Source organism: Pseudonaja textilis, chromosome 16, assembly GCF_049901715.1.
Source record: "Pseudonaja textilis isolate UNSWEBS1 chromosome 16, rPseTex1.2, whole genome shotgun sequence".
NCBI classification, from domain to species: domain Eukaryota; kingdom Metazoa; phylum Chordata; class Lepidosauria; order Squamata; family Elapidae; genus Pseudonaja; species Pseudonaja textilis.
In genome coordinates, this window is record NC_142005.1 from 6,991,120 (window position 1) to 7,016,543 (window position 25,424).

The following is a 25,424-nucleotide window of genomic DNA, read 5'->3' on the forward strand; positions in this document are numbered from 1 at the left end:
AGCATCTCACCTTCCAGCACTTGCTGTCTGAGCCACGGGATCTGCTGGTCGTAGGCGTTGAGTCTCCGTAGGGCATCGGCTAATGCCGATTTTACCAGAGTTAGCTCTTCCTCCTGGCTCCGAAGGCGGGAATCAATGTCGACCAGCCAATCTGGGTGAGAGAAGGTCCTGTTGCAGTTCAAGAGGTCCTCACCTAGGATGGAGAAGGAGAGAAGACCATCGAGAATCCCAGCATGATTTTAAAGGGCATGGACTAGTTGAGCACAACTACTGACGGCTCCACTCGGTGACTTCAACTCCCAGAATCCTTCAGTCAGAAACGTTGCAACTTGTGGACTTCAACTCCCAGAATCCTTCAGTCAGAAACGTTGCAACTTGTGGACTTCAACTCCCAGAATCCTTCAGTCAGAAACGTTGCAACTTGTGGACTTCAACTCCCAGAATCCCCTAGCCTCCAACTTTAAGACTTATGGACTCCCCAGAATCCCTCAGCCAGAAACTTTATGGGTTGTGTACTTCCCAGAATCCCTCAGCCAGAAACTTTACAACTTGTGGACTTCAACTCCCAGAATCACTCAGCCAGAAAACTTTGACTCGTGGACTTCAACTCCCAGAATTCCCCAGGCTGCAACTTTAAGACTCGTGGACTTCCCAGAATCCCTCAGCCAGAAATTTTAAAACTTGTGGACTTCAACTCCCAGAATTCTCCTCTTCCAACCTAGTCTGGTTTTTTTTTCTTTTTTTCTTTTATGACATACCCGTCAGCCTGTGAAAAAGCAGATTGCTGTTTTTGGAATCTCTGCAGGCTTAGCCAAAATGGGCCAACCTGAATAAAAATGAAAGGAGTCCAAGCAATACGGTCGCAATCACAATGTGAATAATAAATGGATGCCCGTGCATCCATTTATCAAAGAAGCCTTTTAAGTCCACAATTTTCCAGAGAGAGGGGGATTAAAACAGACCAGAAGTGTCAGAGTTTTCCCCTAGGTCAAAACCAAATAAACCTCAGTGCCTTTTCTGGGTTTCGGGATCCATATGTTTAGCAGAGTTGGCATCCCACCCTAATTTGGGGGAATTTTAGGCAGCTCAACAATCTGCCCATCTGATCCTTATTTACTTCATAAAGAAGTACAAAGCCGAAGACACAAGCCCGAAGACGATGAATGAGACTTCATCAAAACGTCGCCTAGATACTTCCAATTTTACGCGGGAGAAAACCCGAATAACCAAAGATCCACATACAAATACCCACGAAAACCTCAGAAAACATATATATCTCTATATATTTTTTCTCCAAATATTTTTGCTGAAGCTGCAGCACCATGTCTCTAATTAAGCCAGCGGGCAGAAATGTTCAGATTTGCGGGCCTGTCCTTAAATGCCACCGCCTGCGGAGAAAGAGAGGAAGTGGGGGAGGAAAAGGCAGGACTCTGGACACAGGTGAAAAACAGAAAGTCCATCCTGTGGGCACTAACCCGGTTTGGTTGTTTGGCTCTCCGTCGACCGTTGATGTCTTGGCAGGAAATATTTTTTCCGTAAGAGGCATATTTTGCAAAAGCACCGTCCATTGCAAAACACAGCCTCTCTCTTCCCACTCCCCCAAATAGGATAGGGTAGGGTAGGGTAGGGTAGGGTAGGGTAGGATAGGATAGGATACCATACCATACCATACCATACCATACTACACTACACTACACTATATTACACTATACTATACCCCAAATAGGATAGGATAGGGTAGGGTAGGGTAGGGTAGGGTAGGGTAGGGTAGGGTAGGAGAGGAAAGGATAGGATAGGATAGGATAGGATAGGATACCATACTATACTATACTATACTATACTATACTATACTATACTACACTACACTACACTACACTACACTACACTACACTAAACTATACTATACTACACTACACTACACTACACTAAACTACACTAAACTACACTACACTACACTATACTATACTACACTACACTACACATATACATATATGCACACACACACACACACACACACACACACACACACATTCTTTACAAACTATTCTAAAAATATGAGTTCCAGGTATACTTGTAAAAGAAGAAACAGACATCCTTCAATTTCCGGAATCTAAAATTACACTTAATGTACTGTACTTACTGACATTAACCAATTTAGTCCTCACATGCTTGAATAGGTCGTCTCAACTGCCTCCCATCCGTAATTATTTCTGCTGTTTTTACCTCTGTCATGTTGGTCAAAGGAGGCTTATCTCTTGTTATTGCTTTCGCCCATGCATAGTATAAATATAGTATTAAGATAAGATAAGATAAACTTTATTGTCATTTTTTTACTGTCAGCCCACATACAACCATTCATTATGTGACAGTTTAAAGTTGCATCATCGGTGGAAAAAGTGACTTATGGCCATTTTTCACACTTACGACTCTCGATCCATTCCCCACGGCCACGGGATCAAAATTCAGGCACTTGGCCACCATCTCGTGTTTATGACGGTCGCAGTGCCCCGGGGTCATGTGGTTCCCCTTTTCTGACCACCGGATGAGCCAAATCAACAAGGGGGAAGCCGGATTCATTTAACAAGCCCGTTACTAACTTCGCCACCGCAGGGATTCACTTAATAACCGTGGCAAAAAAGGTCGTAAGACGGGGCAAAGAAGCTCACTTAGCATTCACTTAAGTTCAACGAACTTTACCCTTAGCAGCAGAAGCGTTGGGCTCAACTGAGGTCGTAAGCCGAGGACTAAACTGAAGCTTCCCACCCTTTGACAATTTGAACCGAACCGGTCAACCAGACTTGGCTGCCCAGACCGGAAGGTCAGGCCAACTTCTGTGTCACAGACCCAGCATGTTGCAACAGAACAAAAGTCAAAGAGGGTTTTTTTCTTTTAAAAAATGAAGAAATCTTTGCTCCTTTTTGTCTGAGCCAAATAGCCCAGCCACCCAAATGCACTTTTAGGAGAAATAAGGTCCCGCGAACAGACTGAGCTGTGTTTGTGTCTCCTTCGCCTGCAAAATCTCTTTGCGATGACGTCTGGTAAAGCCAAAAAAAAAAAAAAGCGCCATTTCATTCAGTGACCTTCTCATTTCACTCAAAGTCCTTTCAGAGAGAGAGAGAGAGAGAGAAAGGGAATAAGGAAGAAAAGAAGACAAAGAAAGAGAGAAGGAGGAACGAAAGAGAGAGACAAAGAAAAAGAAGGAAAGAGAAAGAAAGAAAAAGACAGCAAGAGAGAGAGAGAGAAGGGAAAGAGAGAAAGAGAGAGAAGAAAGAAAGGGGGAGGAGCAAGAGAGAGAAAAAAGAGAAGGAAAGAGAAAGAAAGAAAGAAAAAGACAGCAAGAGAGAGAGAAAGGAAAGAGAGAGAAGAAAGAAAGAGGGAGGGAGGGAGGGATAAAAGAGAGAGACAAAGAAAAAAGAAGGAAAGAAAGAAAGAGGAAGGAAGGAAAGAAAGAGAGAGAGAGAGAGACAAAGAAAAAAGGAAAGGAAAGAGAAAAAGACAGTAAGAAGAGAGGGGGAAGGAAGGAAGGAAGGAAGGAAGGAGGTAGAATGCTCTGAGCTGAATGATGAATTGAAGAGCTGCTAGCAGTCACAAATAAAGCCCTTTGCAAGGTTGAACCCGAGTTCAAATTCTTCCCTCAAGTTCCCGTGAGTCTGGCTTGGGAATTTTGGGAGCTGAGATCCACCTGTCTTAAAGCTGCTAAGTTTGAAAAACATCCTAGCTGTTCACTTTAAAGCCACTCTTTAAAGCCACCAGTGCTTCGTGCCCTATGATAGGAAAACTCAAACGCGCCTAGTTCACCTTTGGCAACCAGGTGCGGATGGGCAACCTGCTTTTTTTTTTTTTCTCCTTCCCTGATTGGCTAAGACACTCCAGGTAAAAAAGAGACCACCAGGTCTCCGTCTTCTCCTTCCCCACTCAGCATCTTAGCTAATCTCAGCCTGCTTATTTATTTTTTTTCCCCCTTTCTAAGTTTTGCCTAAGTTTCAAGGAAGAAGAATCCAGATGCTGGAATTCTCGCCCACTTAAGATAAATCCAGGTTGAATACCTGGTTCCCTGGTTCCCACCTCCCTTAACCCCACCTTCATCTTGAACTCCCGAGTTCCCGTACGAAGCGTCATCTTCCGCGCACTCCACCTTTCCGTCAAACACGTTGGGTGACATTTTTGGACAAGATGATCAGGAGTTACGTTTCCAAGGACGGAAGACTCTCAAAGGCTTTTTCCTCCCTTACACCAAATCCATTCCTCTCAGCTTCCAGCTTTTAAATTGCGGTTAAATTGCCCAATTTTGCCTTTAAACAACAGCATTTAAGCTTACAGTGAAGCCCCTATCCTTTCTTATTTTAAAGAAACCTAAAGCCTTATATATTTTTTTGTTTTTAGTACCTCCCAAAATGTCGTTTTCACCCTTCCTTGGGGTGATTTCCCTTCGAGTGTCCAAATAGCCCCACATTCTCTCCAAACGGTTGGCAGAAATCCGGTTTAATACTTGCTTCTAACAACTTCCTAGGCTTTTTTTTTTAATGCTTTGTAGATGTTTTTATTAGAAGAGGCGTTTCTTTTAAAGGCCTGGTTTTATCTTAGCTTGCTTGAGCAGGGGTTGGACTAGAAGACCTCTAAGGTCTCTTCCAGCTCTATTATGATTGATGGATTGGCTCTTGGCAAAGCCAAGCTATACACATGAAACCATTTACATTAAAAAACAATTCTTTTTATGAACCTCTCCTGAATTTGTCCCCTTTGTTCAGGCTGGTCCAAGAAAATACAAATTTGTTTAGCGACTGCGCGAAGCTACCAGGGCACTGAAAAGAAATGGGCTTACGGTCAGTCCTCACACTTCCACCTGTTGCAGTATATTCACAGCCCCACGATCAAAATTTGGGCGTTTGGCAAATTGGCAGGTATTTATGAAAGGCTACCGTATCCCAGGTCATTTGACTGCCATTTGCGACCTTCCCACAAGTAACGTTGAAGGGGAAAGTCTGGTTCGCTTAGCGACCGCGTAGCTCACTTAGCATCCACAATGAGTTGCTTAAGCTAAGCACTCCAGCAAAGAAGGTTATAAAATCAGACACAACTTACTTAACAACTTCAGAACTTAGAATAACAGAGTTGGAAGAAACCTTGGAGGTCTAGAATAGAGTGGAGTGGAATAGAATAGAGTAGAGTAGCTATCAGGTCACCCCGCTAATCGTTTCTTTCATTCAACTAGACATACCCATTCCCAGCAAGCGTTCTTTATTATAAGTTTTAGCCCTTAATCATCTTCATTGCTCTTCTCTGCACCCTTCCCTCCTGGCGTAGCAATGGGAATTCTGCTCCCAGTTGTGGTCGTAAGTCAAGGACCGTTGTCCAGGCACTGTAAGTTTAGGGCTCTTGGTATGGAACGTTGAAAAGACAGGGTTGGTTTTTTTTTTTTGGCATATTGCAAAGTTAAATTCTTCAGCAGGCACCCAAGTCTGAGCCAAACCCTTGATGTCAAAAGAGACTCATATAAGCCAGTCTGGTTGGGTTTTTCCACTCGCTCATGGGTGAGTCAACAACTTCCTTTTACTAGGGAAAACAAAAGAGCCACATTTCGTTTTCGCACCCACAAATCCCAGGGTGTATTTTGAAGAAGGAACTACGGGTCAATGCAACAGCCGAAATATTCCACCCTGCTCTAATGCCTGTGCCCATTTCAGACAAGACGATAACACTCAGGAAATCAAGATGGGGTTTGAAAGAAAGAAAGAAAGAAAGAAAGAAAGAAAGAAAGAAAGAAAGAAAGAAAGAAAGAAAGAAAGAAAGAAAGAAAGAAAGAAAGAAAGAAAGAAAGAAAGAAAGAAAGAAATTTTCTGAGATTCTGCGTATTAGTATTTGGATCTTTGGTTATTCGGGTTTTCTCCTGCGTAAGATTGGAAGTATCTAGGCCTAGATACTTCCAATCTTACGCGGGAGAAAACCCGAATAACCAAAGATCGATCTATCTATCTATCTATCTATCTATCTATCTATCTATCTATCTATCTATCAACATTTCTATTTTATTCCCCATGAATCCGTGCAAGTCTTTCTTGCCAGACTAGAAATGTAATACAGTCTTCAGTTCATTTACTGACCGTTCAAACTTACAACAGGAATGGAAAAAAGGGACTTATGACCGTTTTTGACACTTACGACCGTTGGAGCATCCCCATGCTCACCTGATCAAAATTCAGGCACTTGCCAACTGACACATATTTATGATGTCTTAGGGTCCTAGGGCCAAGTGATTTCGTTTGGCGACCTTCTGACTAGCAAACTCAATGGGGAAGCCCAGATTCACTTAACAATCATGTTATTAAGTGAACAACTGCAGCGATTCACTTAGCAACGGTGGCAAGAAATGTCTTAAAACGGGGGAATACTCACTTAACGAATGTTACACTTAGCAACGTAAATCTTGGTCTCGATTAAGGTCGTTGCCATCACCGTATCGTTCCTTCTTGGAAATACCGGAAGTGCCAAGCGGGCCCGTTTTTCGGCCTTCCGAGGCTGCAGAGGCCTCCCTCGAGCCTCCGGGAGGGCCAAAACGGCCTCAAACGGGCCGAAAATCAGCTCGGAGGTGTGCACATGCGCAGTGCAGGTGAGGGGCGGGGTGTTGCGTCGCATGCGCAAAGGGGCGGGGCAGGGCACAAGGCATTGTGAGTGCTGGCTTTCTACACACCACAACAAAAAGGTTTGCCATCACTGTATCTAGCACATTTTGAGTGTGTAGGGCAGATGTGTGAAAAACAATGATTCTTCCAATCACACACTACTTTTTCTGGTTTGACAGATTCCAAGTCCTATGCACAGGATTGGCATAGCTTGCAAGAAACCGGAGGTTTTAAAACGTATCCCAGGGATATAATTTCTAAAATTCTTATTATTGCATAAGTCCTGGTAGTTCTCGACTTACGACCACAACTGAGCGCAATGTTTCTGTGGCTAAGTGAAACAATTGTTAAGTGAGTTCCCCCCACCACCACCATTTTAAGATCTTTCTTGGCACCGCTGTTAAGTGAATCACTGCCATTGTTAAGTTAGTCACACACGGTCCTTCACAGAATCTGGCTTCTCCCATTGAACTTTGCTCGTCAAACGATTGCAAAAGGGGATAACATGAACCTGGGACATTTCAGCCGTCATAACTGTGAGTCAGTTGCCACACGTCCAGATTTTAATTATGCGAGCGTTTTAATCATTTAATCATATGGGGATGCTGTAGTGGTCATAAGCGTGAACAAAATCATAAGCTCGTTTTTTTTTCAGTGCTGTTGCAATCCCTAAATCGACTCTTGTAAGTTGAGGACTACCTATAACTCCTAAAACTCTGCTTCTTCTTGTATTAGTATCTTTGTTTTGGAAATTATATATATTATATTATGGCCTATTGAAAATTTCCTTTGCAGTAAAATGATTTTATTTGCAAGCCTACGCGATGTTATCAGTGCACCGAGTCTTTTGTAGATTGCACAACCTGCCCTTCGAAATACCAGTGAGGGCATCCTTGTCTGTTGCCCCAAGAATCAAATTTAAATCTTCTTTTTTTTCCCCCTCCCTCACCTCTTCCTGTTAATCCGTTTGAAACTCTTTTATACCGCAGGGGCAAGCAGAGTGAGGAATTCAAAATACATGACACCGATTGCCCCAAAGAGAGACGAAAACAAAACTCGTTTATGTCTACGCAGCTCAACATTCTCTGCAGTTTTATGAAAAGCAGAAAAACAGCCGAATATTCTCTCTTTTTTTTCTTGAAAAGCAGCCGTTTTTCGGATGCTAGAATATATCTGGAAACCGGGATCCAGAGGGACAGACTCCATTCCCCAGTTGGGCCTGAACAGGTAGCTATCGAGTGATATTCTGTACTTTTCAGGTGCTCGTCGACTTACGACCACAATGAGCCCCAAATTTCCACGGCTAAGCAAAGCATTAAATGAATGCTTTGAATGAACTTAGTCCATTCACTAAATGAACAAAGCAGTCGTTAAATGGATTTCGACTCATTTTACAACTTTTTTTTTTCGGGCACAGCTGTTAACGTGAACCACCAGAGTTGTTCGATTATTAACATGGTCATTAAGTGAACCTAGCTTTGCTTGTCAGAAGGTCGCAAAAGGGACTCCGGGACACTGCAACCGTCATAAATATGAGTCAGTTGCCAAAATTTTGATTGCATGACCAGGGGGCTATTTTCAGAGGTGGTATTCAGCAGGTTCTGACCAGTTCTGGAGAACTGGTAGAGGAAATTTTGAGTGGTTCAGAGAACCGGCCAATCCCGCTTCTGACTGGCTCCACCCCCATCGATTCTCCGCCTCCCGAGTCCCAGCTGATTGGCTACCTCTTCTTTTGTTGCCCAGCACAGGAGAACGGAGCTGGAAAGCAGGTTAGTGGGGTGGGAAGGGAAGCGGGATTTTGCAGTATATCCTTCCCCTGCCACGCCCACCAATCCACGCCCACCAAACTGGTAGTAGAAATATATTGAATCCCACCACTGGTCTTCGTAAGTGGGAAAAACGGTCCTAAGTCACTTTATTCGGTGGCATTGTAACTTCGAATCATCAATAAACAAATGGTTGTATGTCGAGGACTACCCATAGTTCCATTGGTGGTCTATACACCAAGCCTAGAAGGTAGGCCGGTTATACAAACAAGAGGACCAAGACTAGCCAATTTTAACCACTGAATCCAATGAGACAAACTGAGATTTTAAGAGGGGACTTTCCTCTCTGCTAAACAGGCAGACTTTGTCATTTTTTTAACCAGTCTTATTATATATATATATATAAATATATTTAAAAAATCCACTTTTCAGAAAGCCCTTTGTAAGGCGACTTGTTTACTGCAAAAACCACACAATGTCGCAATGGATTCTGGGATGCGTCGGCGGTCAAAAGTGGTCTTGTTTTGCAAACTTCCAAGTTTTGAGTCCTTTGTTTTGATAGGATCAGCCATCGTTCACTGCCTGCTTTTTTCAAAACAAAATCTCAGCTACCCCCCAAACCAGCTAAATGGAGAAGGGATTCACCCAACCCCTGGGAGAAGCGAACAGAACAGAACAGAACAGAACAGAACTGGAGAATGTAACATAAAACATAACATAAAATATAACATAATATAAAATATAACATAAAACATAAAACATAAAACATAAAACATAATGTAACACAAAACATAACATAAAATATAAAACAAATTATAACATAAAACTTAATGTAACATAAAATGTAACATAAAATAACATTAAAATGTAACATAACATAACATATAACATAATACAAAATATAACATAATACAAAATATAACATAAAATATGTTCCATAAAACATAACATAAAATAACATGAAATGTAACATAACATAAAACATAAAACAAAACATAACATAAGATACAGCTAGTAAGCTTAATGGTTTAATGCATTATAGGTAGTCCTCGACTTACAGCAACTTCCGAAGAAACGATCAATTAAAAAAAAAAAAACACCTTTCTTTTATAATGATTAAAATCATCCCTAAGCAGCCAGAAGCAAAAACGAAAAACAAAAATTACAAAAGAGGACACAAAATCCTCCCAATACATCTAAACTTAAAACCATCTATTCGTTCGTTCAGTGACGATTCGAAATTAGAACAGCGTCGAAAAAAGGGGCTTGTGACCGTTTTTCACACTTATGACCTTGTTAGCATCCCCGCGGTCACGTGATCAAAATTCGTACTGCAACGGGCTCCTCTTTGCGACGGTTACAGTGTCCCAGGGTCACCGATTCCCCTTTTGCGACTGTGATGACCCGGGGCGTGACACAAAAATAACGAAGTCACCAAAGTAGAATAAATTCTCTTAAATCAATGCCTCCAACTTGGGCCCCAATGTCCAATTATCCTCGGCTGGAGATCAAACTCTTCCAAAAACAGTCTACGAAGGAAAGAAATGCAGTCCCAACCCAAAGTAAAGATAATTAGAAATTAAAAAAAACCAACACAAACCACAATAAAGTCAGTAACACACAGGCCAGGACGATAAATTGCAGACTTCCAGAAAATAACACAGCACAACAAAGATAATGCATGCTTTGCTTCCAGCAAGGAGCTGTGTGCAAACGCCCCACTTATATCATGTTCTTTCAGCTGCAACTAATGAAAGGGATCAGGGCCCTTTTCTCTCTCGTAAGCCATGTTGCTCCCTTCTCCGTTCCTCCCTGCACGCCCTAGGATGAAGAAGGGATGGGCCTGGGTCTTCCTCTGAATGCCCAGCTGACCTGTGTCCTTCCCCAGTTTCCTCCACAGCCACTGGAGCCGCACTCCCACTCCCCGTCAGGTACTCAATCTCCCCCTCAGAATCAGACTCCAACAAGGGCATGACAGCGACCTTCTGTCCAACAAAACCAATAGATTCACTTAACAACCGTGTAGCTCTCTCACCAACGCCACCAATTCCCTCAAACACACTGCAAGGAAGGTCGTAAAATTACACAAAACTCACTCAACGACCGTCTCTCTCTTTCTCTCTCTCTCTCTCCCCAAGAGAAATATACAGGCTCGATTGTAAGTCAAGAACTACGGATTCTTAGTGGTTTCGTGTCCTTTCATCCCCCCGCTGAGATAAATCTGAATTCAGGGGAGCCACAAGGCCGAAACGGACGGGATGCAATTCGAAGCAATTAATAATTATTTTCAACACTGCAGTGGAAAGAGGCGGCTTGCCGTGAGAACGGAAACAAAACCCATCGCCAAATCTGAGCTCAGAGCACAGCCTAATTTGATTTTTTTTTTTTGTAAGTTTCAAAGAAGAAATAGGAGCGGGAGCTTTCAGAGGGAGATTAAATTCGAAAAAATAAATAAATGGGGCGGGAGTCAGCCAGCTTTCTTTTTCTTTTTTTCTTTTAAATGGAGTTTTTAACACCGCGCTGCTGCTGCTGCGTCCGGCTGAGTCTGCCCTACGGCCTCTTCCAGATGTTGCAACATGTGGCTCGAGAAGGAAGTTTATCAGCAAGAGGAGAATATGTTGACATGCAAAAACGGATCGCGGATTTTTGTAAAAAAAAAACCAAAACAACAAAAACAAAGCACGGAGGGCCTGAAAAGTGGTAGAAGATTAACATTTTAAAAAAAATAAATTAAAATTAAAATTGTGGATTTTGGAGTGAATTTGGAAGCCAGTTAGACCCCGGGTGAGAATTCTGCTTTTTAAAAAAAAGGAGTGGGGGGAAAAGGGGAAGAAGGTTTCAATGGGGGCTTGCTTGCAAGAGGTTTGCAAGTTTCCCACCTGCTTGGCATATACCTGCGAAAGGGGCATCTTTGGAGCAGGGCGCCCCCTCTGTGTGTGTGTGTGTGTGTGTGTGTGTGTGTGTGTGTGTGTTAAAATACACAACTGGAAGACCGTCTCCAGTGCCATGGTTACACAAGTTCGTACTTCCTGCCCAGGAAAAAACCCCTGCTTGAGCTCTGCCACATGAGCCTGCCATGCAGCGATTGTGTGTGTTGTGCGACCCACAACTTTGCAAAGAAAAAACAAACAAACAAACCACATACACACACCTCTCTATCTGGGTCCTGGCTGCCCCAATCACTGCCACCACCCCGCCACCCTCTTTTAATCTTCATGCCCTGCCTCTCTTTACACCCCCCTCCCCTTTTAAAGCCCCCACCCCAACTTCTGCAAAGCTAACCCCCACCTACCCCCGTCCTTCCCCAACCGGGCGCCCTCGGTTTTCCCACTCTCGCCCAGCAAGAGGAGGGGATGGATGTCCGCGGAAGACCCGCGGGTTGCCCCCCCCCCCAAAAAAAAGTGGGGTGGAGGGCAACCTTTGCGACCGCTTCTCTCTTCCGGAGGCTCTCCAAAGAGGACGTGTGCATGGAAGCGGGGGGCCTCCCGTGCCAATCCAAACCACCCCCAAACCCCCCTCCAGCCCGGATCGTTCGGATGGGAAGCGGGGATGCGGGAACCCCCGCTTTGGAGCCCTGGGTAGGCGGAGGAGGGGGGTCAGCCAGCCCGATTTTGGGGTACGGGAGGGTCTCTCTCTCTCTCCTCCACCCGAAACCCCCACCCCACCCCCAAAAGGCAGCAAAGAGCCCACCGGGACCGCGAAGCTCTCACCGGCCATGGGGAGCTCTGGCAAGCCCCGGCGGTCGCGCTCCGGAGTCCCAGCTCCCAGCTAGCCGGGCAGGGGATGATGGACCGGAGCTTAGCAGGAGGAGGAGGAGGAGGAGGAAGCCGCGCCCGCCCCGTCCCGTCGGGGCGGCTGGGACCGCGCGGCCGCCTCCCCCAGGAAGCCAGTGGGCGGGTGGCGGCGCTTCCCTCCCGGGCCGGGCAGGAAAAGACGCCGCGGCGGCGGCAGGAGAGCGGAGGGTGCATCTCCCTCCCTCTCTCCCTTCTCTCTCTCCTTCCTTCCTTTACTGTTTCTTTCCCTCCCGTCTATTCCTTCCTTTCCTCCTCTCCTCCCTCCCTTCATCCCCCTTTCCTCCGCTCCCATTTATACTTCCCTGATCTTTTCTTTCCTTCCTTGTTCTCTGCTTCCTTCCCTCTCCTCTCCTCTTTCCTTCTTGTCTTGTCTTTCCTTCCTTCCCTCCCTCCCATCTTGTCTTTCCTTCCTTTGACCTTTCCCCCCTTCTTTTCTTCCTTTTCGCTTCCTTCCCTTTCGTGTATTCCTTCCTTCCTTCCCGTCTTGTCTTTCCTTCCTTCCTGACCTTTCTTTCCTTCCTTTTTGCTTCCTTCCCTTTCATCTTTTCCTTCCTTCCTTTTCTCTTCCTTTCCTTCTCATCTTGCCTTTCTTTCCTTGCTGACCTTTTCTTTCCTTTTCTTTTCTTCCTTTTCTCTTCCTTCCCATCTTGTTTTCCTTCCATCCTTCCTCACCTTTTCTCTTTCCTTCCTATCTACCTTTGCTTTCTCTTCCTTCCCTTTCATCTATTCTTTTTCTTTCCTTCCTCCCTTTCCTTCCTTCCTTCTCTCCTTCCTTCCCTTCCTTCCTTCCTTCCTTCCTTCCACCCTTCCCTTCCTTCCTTCCTCCCAATCCTTCCTTCCTTTCCATCCTTCCTTCCTTCCCTTCCCTCCTTTCCTTCCTTCCTTCCCACCCTTCCTTCCTTCCTTCCTTCCTTCCCATCTTGTCTTTACTTGCTTCCTGATCCTTTCCTCCCTCCCTCCCTGGTCTCTCTCTGCCTGCCTGCCTGCCTGCCTATCGTAGTCAAATGGCATCCCATCTCACTAAACAAAACTCTCTGGCTGGCCTACTGTCAGTAATGAAATCCATGCCACAGCTATCAAAACTCTTCAAAATATGCAGACATAAACAAGTTGTGTAAGGTCATACAAACAGGATTGCAGGTGTGGTACAAGATGCGAACGAAGAAGAGGGAAGGTCAGGCGACGATTTGGCGGGTGGGGGAGGGCAGGGGAGTGGGGCAAAACTTCCTACGAGGAGAAACTGGAGTCCCCAAAGACCCCACTAGGCCACAGCTCGCTGCCAATGAATGCATTGAGGTAGACTGCACTGCAGCCTAGAGGCTCCACAGAAGTCTTAGCCGCCCCTGGAAACAGTCTTAGGGACAGAGCGTCACCTTGTACTCTCACACAGAGCAACTCGGCCGTGGAGAACTTGGCTGAATTTGTCTTCCTTCACTGACCTGCGATTGAGCTCAGACCACAATTGCTGGCATGACAGGATCCTAGCTTAAAGCAAACCGACTACGGTTTGTGGCACTCACACATCACCAATGCCCTAGTCTCTTAAGTGGGAAGAAGATGTACCAGGATTCATGGGGGGGGGAAGAGATCTTCAGCTTCCAGATGTTGCTGGCATAATTATTATTCCCAGCATCCTCTGTTAATGACACACCTGGATCATCTTTTGATTGCCGGTTCCTGGCTGAGGACTAGAATGCTGATGGCAGAGTTTTAAAATCTCCTGCCTTTTGCTAGCCTGGCAGCTTTTTGGCAGGGAGGACGGGAGCACTGTCTTATTCTCCAGGGGTTAAAAGGCGGAAATCTGGGGGAAAGCCATTATCCAGATAAGCTGCGTTTCTTGGCTAGTAAACCAGGATCTCGATTACGGTTTCGCAAGTGAGGGAAACAGCTGCTTCCAAGGGAACAAGGATGGTAGAACGGACCTGGCGGTTTTCAATTTCAACCCATTTTAAGTTTCACGCTCAGTGGATCTCTTGCCGGAAAAGCACCGGGGCTTCTTCCTGGCCGGTCTGTTTTGGCCCAAAATTGGCAACTTCACGGATCGCACACAGAATCCCCTTGCACGGATCCCGGGAGGATCAAGTCGCAGAAACTTCTAAGAAGCCACTCGAGGACCTGAGGTCGGGTTCCAAAAAACATCTCACCTGAGCGGTCATTTTGCCTCTTTTTAACACCCTCGACATAAGTATACGACTTACGGCCACAATGGGAGTCCAACGTTTATGCGGCTGAGAAATTTGTTCAGCGAGTTTTGCCCTGTGTTACGACTTTTTCTTGCCGCATTTATCAACGGATTCGCTGCCGTCGTTAAATGAGGAACACGGCTATTAAGTGAATCTGGCTTCCCCGTTGACTTTGCTCGTCAGAAGGTCGCAAAAGATGGGGATCAGGTGAGTCCAGAACATGGCGACCGTCATAAATGTGGAAACGCTACAATGGTTACAGATGTAAAAAAAAAATGGCCGTAAGTCACTTTTTTCCCATTGCCACTGTAAACTTCGGCCACTAAAGGAACTGTTGTAAGTTGACGACTACCTGTAACCACATTCCCACAACCTTCTAAGCCAACCTCACCCTGGCTTAGCGTGAAGACCCATCCTCCGACTCCAAAATATTCTAGCTTCCAACATCTACGTGACGTTTGAATAAACCACCCTTGGAATAAATCAACAGCAGCCAAAACCTTTTTGACATAATTTATTAAATGTATGCTCTGCTTTTTCAACTCGAGCAAATAATCGTGAGCTCTACAGGCCTGATGCTAAGCCAGGAATTGTGGTTGAAAAACCACGATCGGTTTTGCATGCCGTACATGATCACGGAAGGACTGCACCCTAAAACTAAGCCATTCCAATACCGTGAATGGTGGCTTAGCCCGGGGCTAAGGATGTTGATTGGGGCTTTAGGGGAGAAACAGTGGCCATTGCGGAGGAGGGTACCTTGACTTATGACCACAATTGATCCAGGCAATTGAGTTTTTGGGGTGCATTGGTTAAAAAGAAAGAGTGGGGGAGCAGTGTGTTTATCTCTAGGCCAAGAGAGAATGAATTTCAGGCAGCGTCTTCCAACACAGCCTAATAATGGAAGTGTGAAATTTTACTATCAAGAATAAAGCTTATTTAGTCAGGGTTATTATAGGCCTCCAAACTTGGCAACTTTTAAGACCTATGGACTTCCAATCCCAGCTGGCTGGATAGAAAACTGCTGGGGACCTTCTACCGCTGCACCAGAGAGAGAATTTTAACTCACTGCACCTCTGTAGGGTTTGCCAATTGCACAGGGGCAGATAGGACAGCGCTCCAGAGGGTGAATGTCATGGCCCAGAGGATCACTGGTCGCCCTCTCCCCTCTTTGGAAGAGCTTTAGAGCTCCCGCTGCCTTAAGAAAGTTCAAAACATCCCCAAAGATCCATCTCATCCTGGGAACCTTTTTTTTCTGAACTATTACCATCTGGCAGCCGGTACAGGACAATAAAAACAAGGTCAAATAAGCCGAAAAACAGCTTCTATCCCAGGGCAGTAGCTCTGTTGAATTCTACTGTGTAGTGCAATATTCATGCAATATTAGGGGTTTTCAATTCGGTGTATAGCATGTGAAGGATGTGGGTTTGTGTTTTATTTCCACAGTCATAAATTGGACGCTGAAGATGGTATTTAATTTCATTGTGACAATAAACTATGACAATAAACTAAAATTAAACCTATAAACTATAAACCAAACTAAACTAAACTGGAGAATTCTGGGAGTTGAAGTCCACAAGACTTAAAGTTGCCAAGTTTGGAGACCTCGGTTCTAGGTAGTCTTCGGCTTATGACCACAATGGAGCCCAACATTTATGTTGCTAAGTGAGACAGTTTGTTAAGTGGGGTTTGTCCCGTTTTATGACTTCTTGCCGCAGCTGTTCAGTGAATCACTGCTCTTCGATCCGTCACACGGTTAACTGACTCTGGCGTGACTTCGGGACACTGCGACCATCACAAACATGAGCCAGTTGCCCGAGCGGCTGAATTTTGCTCACGTAACCACGGGGAAGGGTGCTGCAACGGTCGTAAGTGTGAAAAACCATCGTTAAGTCACCTTTTGCAGTGTGGTCCCTTCAAACCGTCGCTAAATGGAAGCTTGCAAACCGAAAACGACCTGTATCATATCCATTTCCTTCAGCGATAGGCGGAAAATGAAAGAGCTGGCTGCTGAAATAACCCTCCTCAGCGGCCTCTTTTGTGTTGAGAAAATTTTGGGCGAGGCTGGAGTGTGTTGCAAAGACACACACCTCTTTGCTGGGAGTCCTTAGCTCAGCGTTGAAGGATGCAAAGCCTGGGTGTGGTGTAGTCGGGAGCAAATGCCATATGATCTGGGGGGGGGACACGCCGTGCCAGCACCAGGCTGATCGTTTAGCTCCATTGTTCTTGGATCCCACGGGTCTCTTCTAGTGTCAATCAAGCACATCGAGGCCCACAAGTGAATTAAAAACCCTCCCCCCTTTGAAAGGTGCCCATTCCCACATTCGTTTTCCAAGTGGGAAGACCTCCCAGTCACTCGGTAATTCCAGGTGCGCTCGAGAAATAAAGTGAGTTGAGACGCAGCAAAGATTTGAGATAAACCAGATCAGCGATCGCGCAAAGATCTTCGGTAATCTACTTGTTCACCGTCCCAAAGCAAACACGACAGAGGTAAAATATGCCAGGATGCAGAAAGCAGCATAATCCCCACCCCACAAATGCAAAGTGAAAAAATACAGGAGGCGCCAAATTTGGCAAGGTTTTCTTTTTTACACATCGGGATTAAACCCTGGTTTGTTTAATGACCAACTTAGGTTAAATTCACCTGTCCCCATCCCTGAAATTAAACCATGCTTTAAAGCAGCTATTTTTCAACGTTGGCAATATAAAACTGGGCGGACTTCTAGACTACAATTCCCAGAATGCCCCAGCCAGCATGCTTTAAGCTGTGTGAACTTCAAGTCCCAGAATTCCCCAGGCAATAATAATAATAATAATAATAATAATAATAATAATAATTATTATTATTATTATTATTATTATTATTATTATTATTATTATTATTATTTAATTTAATAGAGTTAAATGAGAATTGAAGTCCAGTTATCTTAAAGCACACTGGCTGGAAAGTTCTGAGAGTTGTACTTCGGTCATCTCAAAGCATGCTGGCTGGGGAATTCTGGGAGTTATAGTCCAGACATCTCAAAGCATCTTGGATGGGGAATTCTGGGAGCTGCAATCAGGATATTTTCACCTGCCTGGGTTGAGAAACACAGCTTTAAAGCAAAGGTAACTTCCAAGACTTCTGGACTTCAATTCTCAGAATTACTCATCAGCCATGATTGCTGGGGTATTCTGGGAGTTGTAGTCTAGACATCTCAAAGCATCTTGGATGGGGAATTCTGGGAGTTGCAGTCAAGATATTTTAATGCTGCCTGGGTTGAGAAACAGAGCTTTAAAGCAAGTGTCTCCAAACATGATAACTTTTAAGACTTGGGGCTTTAACTCTCAGAATTACTCTTGTCAGCCATCATGCTAGGTGAGGAATTCTGGGAGTTGCAGTCCAGAAGTCTGAAATTTGCCCCAACTCCGGCTTTAAAAGAAAGCCCGGGCAGACTTCGAAATGAGCAAAACCGGCCTTTTCCATCGCCAATAGTAGAGACCCAAGAATAAATTCATTGAGGCCGATTTGATTTGTTAAGAGATTTGTTGCAAGAGTCTTGGGTCTGTGTGGATATATGAAACTAGACCAAAGGGGTTGAAAGATTCCCATGCATATTACCAGAGCAGCCTTAAGGACAACACCTAAGATACACACACACACACACACACACACGCACACAGAGAGCAAGCGGGACAGGAACCAGCCCTTCCCCAGAACTTCAATTTTCCCCCCCCCCTCCCCCCCAGTCCATATTTGTTTAAATACTGGATCGTAGAGATTTCTTCCTGTAAGGCAACGTCCTGGCCCCCAGCATATTCAGAGAACTTGGGTGAGGATAGGATTCAGCCTTCATAAATTAAAATAATGTTTTCTCTCTATACAAGGCAATGACATTCTGGTTGGGTGTGGGTGGGCTCTCCGGCCCGGCAGAGACGCACCCCCCGCCCGGCCACTTGTGGTACCTGGGTGGAAACTGGTCTCACACCTCGATGGCGAGATCGGAACCCAGGCCCTGCTTCTGTAACAGTTCCTCCTGTTTCATCTTCGGCTTCTCTGTCCGGGTGTGCCAAACGAGGACCTGAAACAGAGGCGAGGTTTGTGCTTCCTCACTGCCTGATGAGGCATCTAGAGGGAGTCCTCAGCTTATGACCATTCCTGGGGGCAGAACGTCCGATGATAAGCAAGGCGGTTAAAGGGAGGTCCCTGGTGCTCTCTCCGAGCTGGGTGGTTTTCTTGCAGACGTTTCATGACCCAACTAGGGAACCTCATCAGTGCTAGAAGAAAGAGGGGGGTTGTGGACAGTGGGAGAAGGAGCGGGGAGGAGGAAGGAAGAGGAGAAGGAAAAGGAGGAGGAGGGGGAGGACTGTGGGGTCCTTGGTGGTCTCTGAGCTGGGTGGTTTTCTTGCAGACGTTTCATGACCCAACTAGGGAACCTCATCAGTGCTAGAAGGGAAGGAAATAAGGATTGTGGAGAGGAGGAGGAGGAGGAGTCCTTGCTACTCTCTGAGCTTGCATCTTTTCTTCCAGGCATTTCATCACCAAACTAGGTAACATCATCAGTATTAGAAGGGAGGGAGGATTGTGTGGAGTGGCACAGCGGGGTGGTGGGAACAGGAGGAGGAGGAGGAGGAGGAGGGGGGAGGAGGAGGAGGAGGAGGAGGGGGAGGAGGGGGAGGAGGACAACGACTGTGGAGTCCTTGGTGCTCTCTCGCTGGTTTTCTTGCAGACGTTTCATGACCCAACTAGGTAACCTCATCAGAGTGAGAGAGGTTTGCTCTCTGCAAGCAAGCTGCTGGAATATAAACACTGAGCAAATCCCTCTTCCTGCTTGCACTGATTTGATTACCTAGTTGGGTCATGAAATGCCTGCAACAAAGGCTCAGGGAGCATCAAGGCCTCCACACTTGTTGTTGTTCTCCTCCTCCCTCTCCTTCTCCCCTTCTCCTCCTCCTCCACTCCACAAACTCCACTCCATTCTGGTTCCTGATGAGGTGACCCAGCTAGGTCACAAAACGTCTGTTAAGGCACCCACCCAGTTCAGAGCGCCCCAAGGTCCCCTCCTTTCAACCCTGAGCTACAAATATTCCTCTCCCGCCAGCCATTCGGTGAGTCGGGCCTGATTTTTAGGACCTTTCTGGGCTGCTCAGCGAACCTCACGGTCCCTAAGCGAGTCGGGGGCTCTCCCTGCGGAGTTGGCTTTGGCCAGAATCCCCTCCTTCTAACCTTGGTGCAGTTGTCTGCCTTCGGCTCCAGCTCTTCCATCGAGACCAGCGACTGCAAGAGGCTGCTCTCCAAGTAACCGCGCTCGGCCAGCAAGTCGAAGCGAGCCTCCGGGTTCGCCAGCAGCAGCGACAGGGCCACGGCGAAGCCAGCCATGTCGATGGGGAAAGGACGGTTGGGCTTCCAAGCCGTGTAGAAACCCACCACTCTGCCGTTTTCCACCAGAGGCCGCTCGAAACGGAGGCCTCCTACCAGGCCTACGGGCCAGACCGAGACACGCTGGGTGGAACGGATCTGTTTGGGAGAGAAGGGGAGGCGATTAGCAGAAGGGCGTCCGCCCAACACAAGGTCAGCTTCCTTCTTCTCTTGTTCAGTTGTAGTTTAAGGATGTTCCCTGCATCTCTTATTCTCTTTTCCTGGTTTAGCTTTGCTTTTAAGACTTTATTTTTTTTTAATAATGATTATATGATGTTTTAGGTAAGGTATCCACTCATAAAATATTTCTCTGGTCTTTTTAGAGTTGCCAACAGAAAGGGAGGAGGGGGGAGCAGTGCAGCAGCTTGCAAACTGAAAGCGCATTCCATAAATGTTTTTAAAGATAGTAACTAGGTGACTGAAGTTTCTGCCGGGCAAAATTCTAACTGGAGAGCATGATGGGTGACTCTGAGCTATGGACGTGTCCCATTGGAGAATATGAATTACGATACACCCAGAGGGGTGGAGAGGAAAACCAGGGTCAAGGGGGACAATGAATGATGTGCCTCAGAGTTGGCTACACCCAGGCAGCGCCGGACATTTTAACTCCCAATAAATCCTTTTTGAAGTTTTGGAAATTTGACTTAAGACTCATGATTTAATTGGGAGTAATTGCCGGAATCCTGACATAAGGATTGTCTTATTCATTAACTGTTTTAGTGGAAGATAGATAGATGATAGATAGATGATAGATAGATAGATAGACAGACAGATAGATAATAGATAGATGGATATAGATGATAGATGATATAGATGATAGATGATACAGATAATATAGAAGATATAGATAGATAGATAGATAGATAGATAGATAGATAGATAGATAGATAGACAGATAGATAGATAGATGATAGATGAGATAGATGATGGATAGATGATATAGATGATATAGAAGATAGATAGATAGATAGATAGATAGATAGATAGATAGATAGATAGATAGATAGATTCAGCTAAATCAGTGGGGAAAATCAAATTTCCTTAACCAATGTGGTGATTCCCGTAAGAACTGTAACACTTGTAAAATTGGGCATAATTCAGTGAATAACCAACTCGCTTGGCAACAGAAACTCTGGTAATGGAAACTCCAGCAAGATGGGCAGCAAATAATAATAATAATAATAATAATAATAATAATAATAATAATAACAATAATCTCCTTTGTTGTCATTGTACATACATACAATGAGATTTTTTTTGCTCCTCCTGGTGCTATCCATACCAAAAATACAACACAACACAAATAATATATAGAAAATGGTCTTTATACTGGTGATCAGGGGGAGAAACCAGTCCTATGTTTCCATGTATGCAAGGCACGATATGCATGCGTGTCATTTGAATGCATACAAACGCCGATATGAAATATGAAAAAATACATTCCAGAAATACATTTTTAGAACAGCGATGGGGTTTTCCTTTGCCTGTCTCCACTGACCTCATCGAAGAGCCGAAGGCTGTAAGTGTTGTCATCATCCGCAAAATACACCACTCCCGCGTCAGGGAGCTTGCGATGCTCGCGCAGCCACTGCAAGGCTAAATTCCGCTGCTCCACCCCGCGGGGCTTCAGCCAGTTGGGATCCGTCTCCTTCCGCTTGTGCTCCTTGGGGGTCTCGGCATGGAGGTGGGTAAAAGGCAGCTTACTCTGGAGCAGCAGCTCGGAGACCAGCTGGGTCTTGCTGGGTGAGTCCTCGACCACGATCCAGTGCAGGTTTTTGACGTGCATCAACGTCTGGGAGAGACGGACCAACTCGGCCTTCTGAACCAGCCTGCCAACCGGGAAGGAAGCATCGAGCGGCTGGGTTAGAGATGCTTGTGTCGAAGAACAGAAACTTTTTCTTCCTCTCGGTTTCTCTTCTGCCATCTTTCCTCTCTCCTCCCTCAATCCCTCCCTTAAGCACCGGTCTTTTGCTTAGAATAAGGACTATAAACCTTTTTTCCATCCTCCCTCCCATTTTCCTTACTTGCTTCCCTCCGTTTTCCTTCCTTCCTCCTTCGCTCCTTCCTTCTTTATGCCCTCTGTCTGTCTGTCCATCCGCCTGCCTGTCTGCCTATCTATCATTTATCTATCCCTAGCTCTCTATCATTTATCTATCTCTATCTGTTCATCATCTACCATCAATCTATCAATTTCTGCCTGCCTGCCTGCCTGCCTATTCTTTCTATCTATCTATCTATCTATCTATCTATCTATCTATCTATCTATCTATCTATCTATCTATCCATCCCTATCTCCCTGTCCATTATCTATGTCTCTCATCTGTCTATCATTTATCTATCCCTAGCTCTCTATCATTTATCTATCTCTATCTTCTTTTCTATCATTTAACTGTTAATCATCTATCTTTCTGTCTATCATTATTCTATCTGTCTCCCTTTCTATCATTTATCTCTCTCTCTCTCTTCTATCTATCTATCTATCTATCTATCTATCTATCTATCTATCATTAAAACAGTAAGTGAATAAGACAATTCTCACTTAAAACGGTTATACAAGGATTACTAAAAAAGAATTAAAAACAAAGCTAAACCAGAAAAAGAGAAGAAGAGATGGAGGGACGTGGATAATAAAGGAGCTATCCCACCAGTTCACCCACCCCCTGGATCCCTCCATCAGCTCACCAATCCTCTGCAGCATAAAGCTCTGGAGGGATGAGGCAAACCTTACCTCTAGAGGGAAAAGATTCCACAGTACAGGCAGAACCAGTATCACTTGAGACCAGAAAAAGGGATCAGAGGGTCAAACCATTGAAGGCGCTGATTTCTCAAATAAGGTTCAGCATCCTCTTCTTGGAAGTTCGGTCACCTACCTGGCATAGGTGGGCGTGACCACATAGATGACTGGTGTTTCTTCTACCAGCTCCGGCACCTTTTCCAGGCCCTGCAACCGCTTGACTTCTCTTTGCAACTGGGACAGCCGCTTGTCCTTGGCATGGATGAGGTCGCTAGCGGCCTTCAGGTGTTGACTGCAATCACAAGGCTGCCCTGCAGCCAGACAAAAGAATCCTGTGATGTGGAACCCATGCCTTCATCTCAGGTGAAAGTCCTTTGCGTTTTCCAAGTCTACAGAGGTAATCCTTTTTTTTTCCTTTTATTATTTATAATAGCAACTAAGAAAAACTAAGGTTTATGATAGCAACTAAGTCGATTAACGGCCTGGAAAGAAAATATATGAAGAACAATTGCAGGAATTGGGTATGGCCAGTCCGGAGAAAAGAAGAATTAAGGATGACAGGATAGTAGTATTCCAGGATTTGAGGGGCTGCCCCAGAGAAGATGGGGTCGACTTATTTTCCAAACCACCAAAAGGCAAGATAAGAAACAATGGATGGAAACTAATCAAGGAGAGAAGCAAACTAGAATTAAGGAGAAACTTCCTAACAGTGAGAACAATTAATCAGTGGAACAGCTTGCCACCAGAAGTTGTGGGTGCTTCATCACTGGGGTTTTTAAGAAAAGTCGGGACAGCCACCTATCTGAAATGGTATAGGGTCTCCTACTTCAGCAGGGGGCTGGACTAGAAGACCTCCAAAGTCCCTTCCAGCTCTATTCTTATTGAAATATTTATCCATCTATCTGAATCATTTGCCACCCATCTCACCACAGGGTTATTAAATTAATTGGATCCCATTTCGTTTCAAAGCGACCATTTGAAGTTACAATGGCACTGGAATAAATGACTTATGAACGATTTTTGCACTTATGACCATCATAACATCCTCACAGGAGCAAAATTCGGGCGCTTGGCAACCTTATGATGGCTGCAGGGTGATCTGATCATTATTTGCATACTTCTCACCCAGCTTCCAACAAGGAAAGTCAAGGCCTGATTCACTTAATAGCCACATTACTAACTTAATGACCGCGGTGGTTGACTTAACAAGGGCGACAAGCGAGGCTGTTAAACGGGGGAAAACTCACTTAAGAATCATCCTGGTAATTGAAGTTTTGAACTCGCTTGTGGTCAGAAATCAAGGACTACTTGTGCAAACCCAGCCTTTTTTCTATTCTCTTGGCAAGGAGAGACACATTCTTGACACCAACTCTTGATACTCACCCAATTGCATCAGTGCGTACATGAGGCCAATCACAGACACCAGGAAGTAGATGACAAAAACATTTTTGAGTTTCACCTTCATGGCACAGCCTAAAGGAGAGAAAGAGAGGCAGAATGTTAAAACCAGGTCTGGATACAGACAAGAAGGACAGTGCATTTCAAATAAATGTGGTTTTGTGTCACCAACAATGCGAGGAGGATTTAATGCAGTATCTGTGCTACACCAGCCTCCAAATCATAAACCAGATATTTTTGACTTCTCCAGAAACGAATTAATAGAAGAAAAGTCAAGTCGAAAGGCTCCAAAAACCAGATGGATTGTAATGTTGATAAATATTAATAAACAGGATGAAGATTTCTGGAGCGGTAAGAAGTTAGCAGTTACATGCAACGTAATTTCATTTTAATGTATGCCGATTAGCGTACATTCCAAGTGACAATAAGGTATTCCATTCTATTCTAACTCTATTCAATTTAAAATGGCAAAACCAAAGTGAAATGGCCATAACATTTTTTCTCCCATTTGTATTTATTTTATTTTTATTTTTCCTTCATTTATTAAATTTACTGGCCTCCCATTTTACCACAGGGTAACTCGGAGTGGTTTGCAATTATAAAGTTGTCATTACTCTATAACTGAAAGTGTTTTAACCCTAATTTAATTTTTAACGTTGAGGTTAATTTTAGACATTATTTTAAAAATTTTTGGGTTACGTTTATTGTATGCCATCCACAGCCCCTCTTTGAGGGAGATGGTTGAGAATTATGAAATATAAATGAAAATACATTTCCAACAAAAAAAGCACCCTACCCTTCTGCTTCCTTCTAAGAAATTTAAGAACTCAATTTTAATTTCTTCTTCTTCTGCTTAATACTCTCCCATCTAACCTGCCACAGGGGGTTCCATAAAGGCCTGCTGTGCTACTATAACTCTCATCATCCCCAACCCCGCTTTCCTTCATCCATCACTCCCTGCCGTCTCCTCCTACTGTACTCTGACACGGCACCTTTTAGAGAGAGACTACAAAGCTCATCATCCCCCACCCACCCACCTCTTGCTTTTGAGTCAGGTGTGCTGTGTACTACAACACCCATCATCCACTGTTCAGCCTCCTAGAGGAGTGCAAAGCGACTTGTCCCCAACCTGCCCACCTCTCAATGCACTGGCATAGAACCCATCATCCTCTGCCGCTTGAGGAAGGGGCGGGGGGTGGATGATAGGTCAAAACATCAAGGAGGGCGCCAGGTTGGGGAAGGTGGCCCCATTGGACTTCCTCCATCTGCGCAGGCGCAGTTGCTTCGTACCCCCCCACCCGAGGTTCCGCAGCTCAACGGCGGCCACGAAAAGGACGGCGGGGAGATGGTGTAACACCGTTACCATGGCAATGGAGCCAAGGCTTCAGCTCACCGGTTGCTTTTGCCGCCGACAAGGGCGAAGGGAGAAGGTACCGGGCTTGCTCCTCAGCTCGTCAAAGCTCGTCCATCTTATCTGGGGTCCGCGCTTTCTTCCCCTCGCCCTCCTGCTCGCCCAGGAAACCACTTCCGGTCC

General features: G+C 45.1%; 2 protein-coding genes across 7 annotated transcripts in view; both read right to left on the bottom strand.

Moving 5' to 3' along the window:
- The window catches only part of EML3 (EMAP like 3), a 31,939-nt gene extending 19,490 nt beyond the window's left edge, over positions 1-12,449 (bottom strand). For 2 of the 4 annotated variants that reach the window (XM_087913787.1, XM_087913786.1), the window contains exons 1-2: positions 4,081-4,177; positions 11-193 (exon numbers count right to left, since the gene is read on the bottom strand). In XM_087913787.1, the coding sequence (XP_087769913.1) occupies positions 11-193; positions 4,081-4,162 (265 nt within the window). In that variant the 5' untranslated portion in view covers positions 4,163-4,177. Of the gene's footprint in view, positions 1-10; positions 194-4,080; positions 4,178-12,096 lie in introns of those variants that run through there. The other 2 variants (XM_087913789.1, XM_087913788.1) reach the window with 2 other exon arrangements.
- On the bottom strand, positions 83-25,424 carry B3GAT3 (beta-1,3-glucuronyltransferase 3). 3 transcript variants are annotated; one of them, XM_087913799.1, is made up of 7 exons: positions 24,928-25,076; positions 23,876-23,965; positions 22,629-22,803; positions 21,257-21,587; positions 19,567-19,857; positions 18,306-18,421; positions 83-193 (listed from the first exon to the last, which is right to left on the bottom strand). In XM_087913799.1, the coding sequence occupies exons 1-6, from the start codon at positions 24,971-24,973 to the stop codon at positions 18,323-18,325; spliced, it is 1,032 nt and encodes a 343-aa protein (XP_087769925.1). In that variant the 5' UTR covers positions 24,974-25,076; the 3' UTR covers positions 83-193; positions 18,306-18,322. The 3 variants fall into 3 exon arrangements, with proteins under 3 accessions (XP_087769925.1, XP_026579905.1, XP_087769924.1); XM_026724120.2 differs by lacking the exons at positions 83-193; positions 24,928-25,076 and adding an exon at positions 25,284-25,424 and having other exon boundaries at positions 17,670-18,421; XM_087913798.1 differs by lacking the exon at positions 83-193 and having other exon boundaries at positions 18,195-18,421.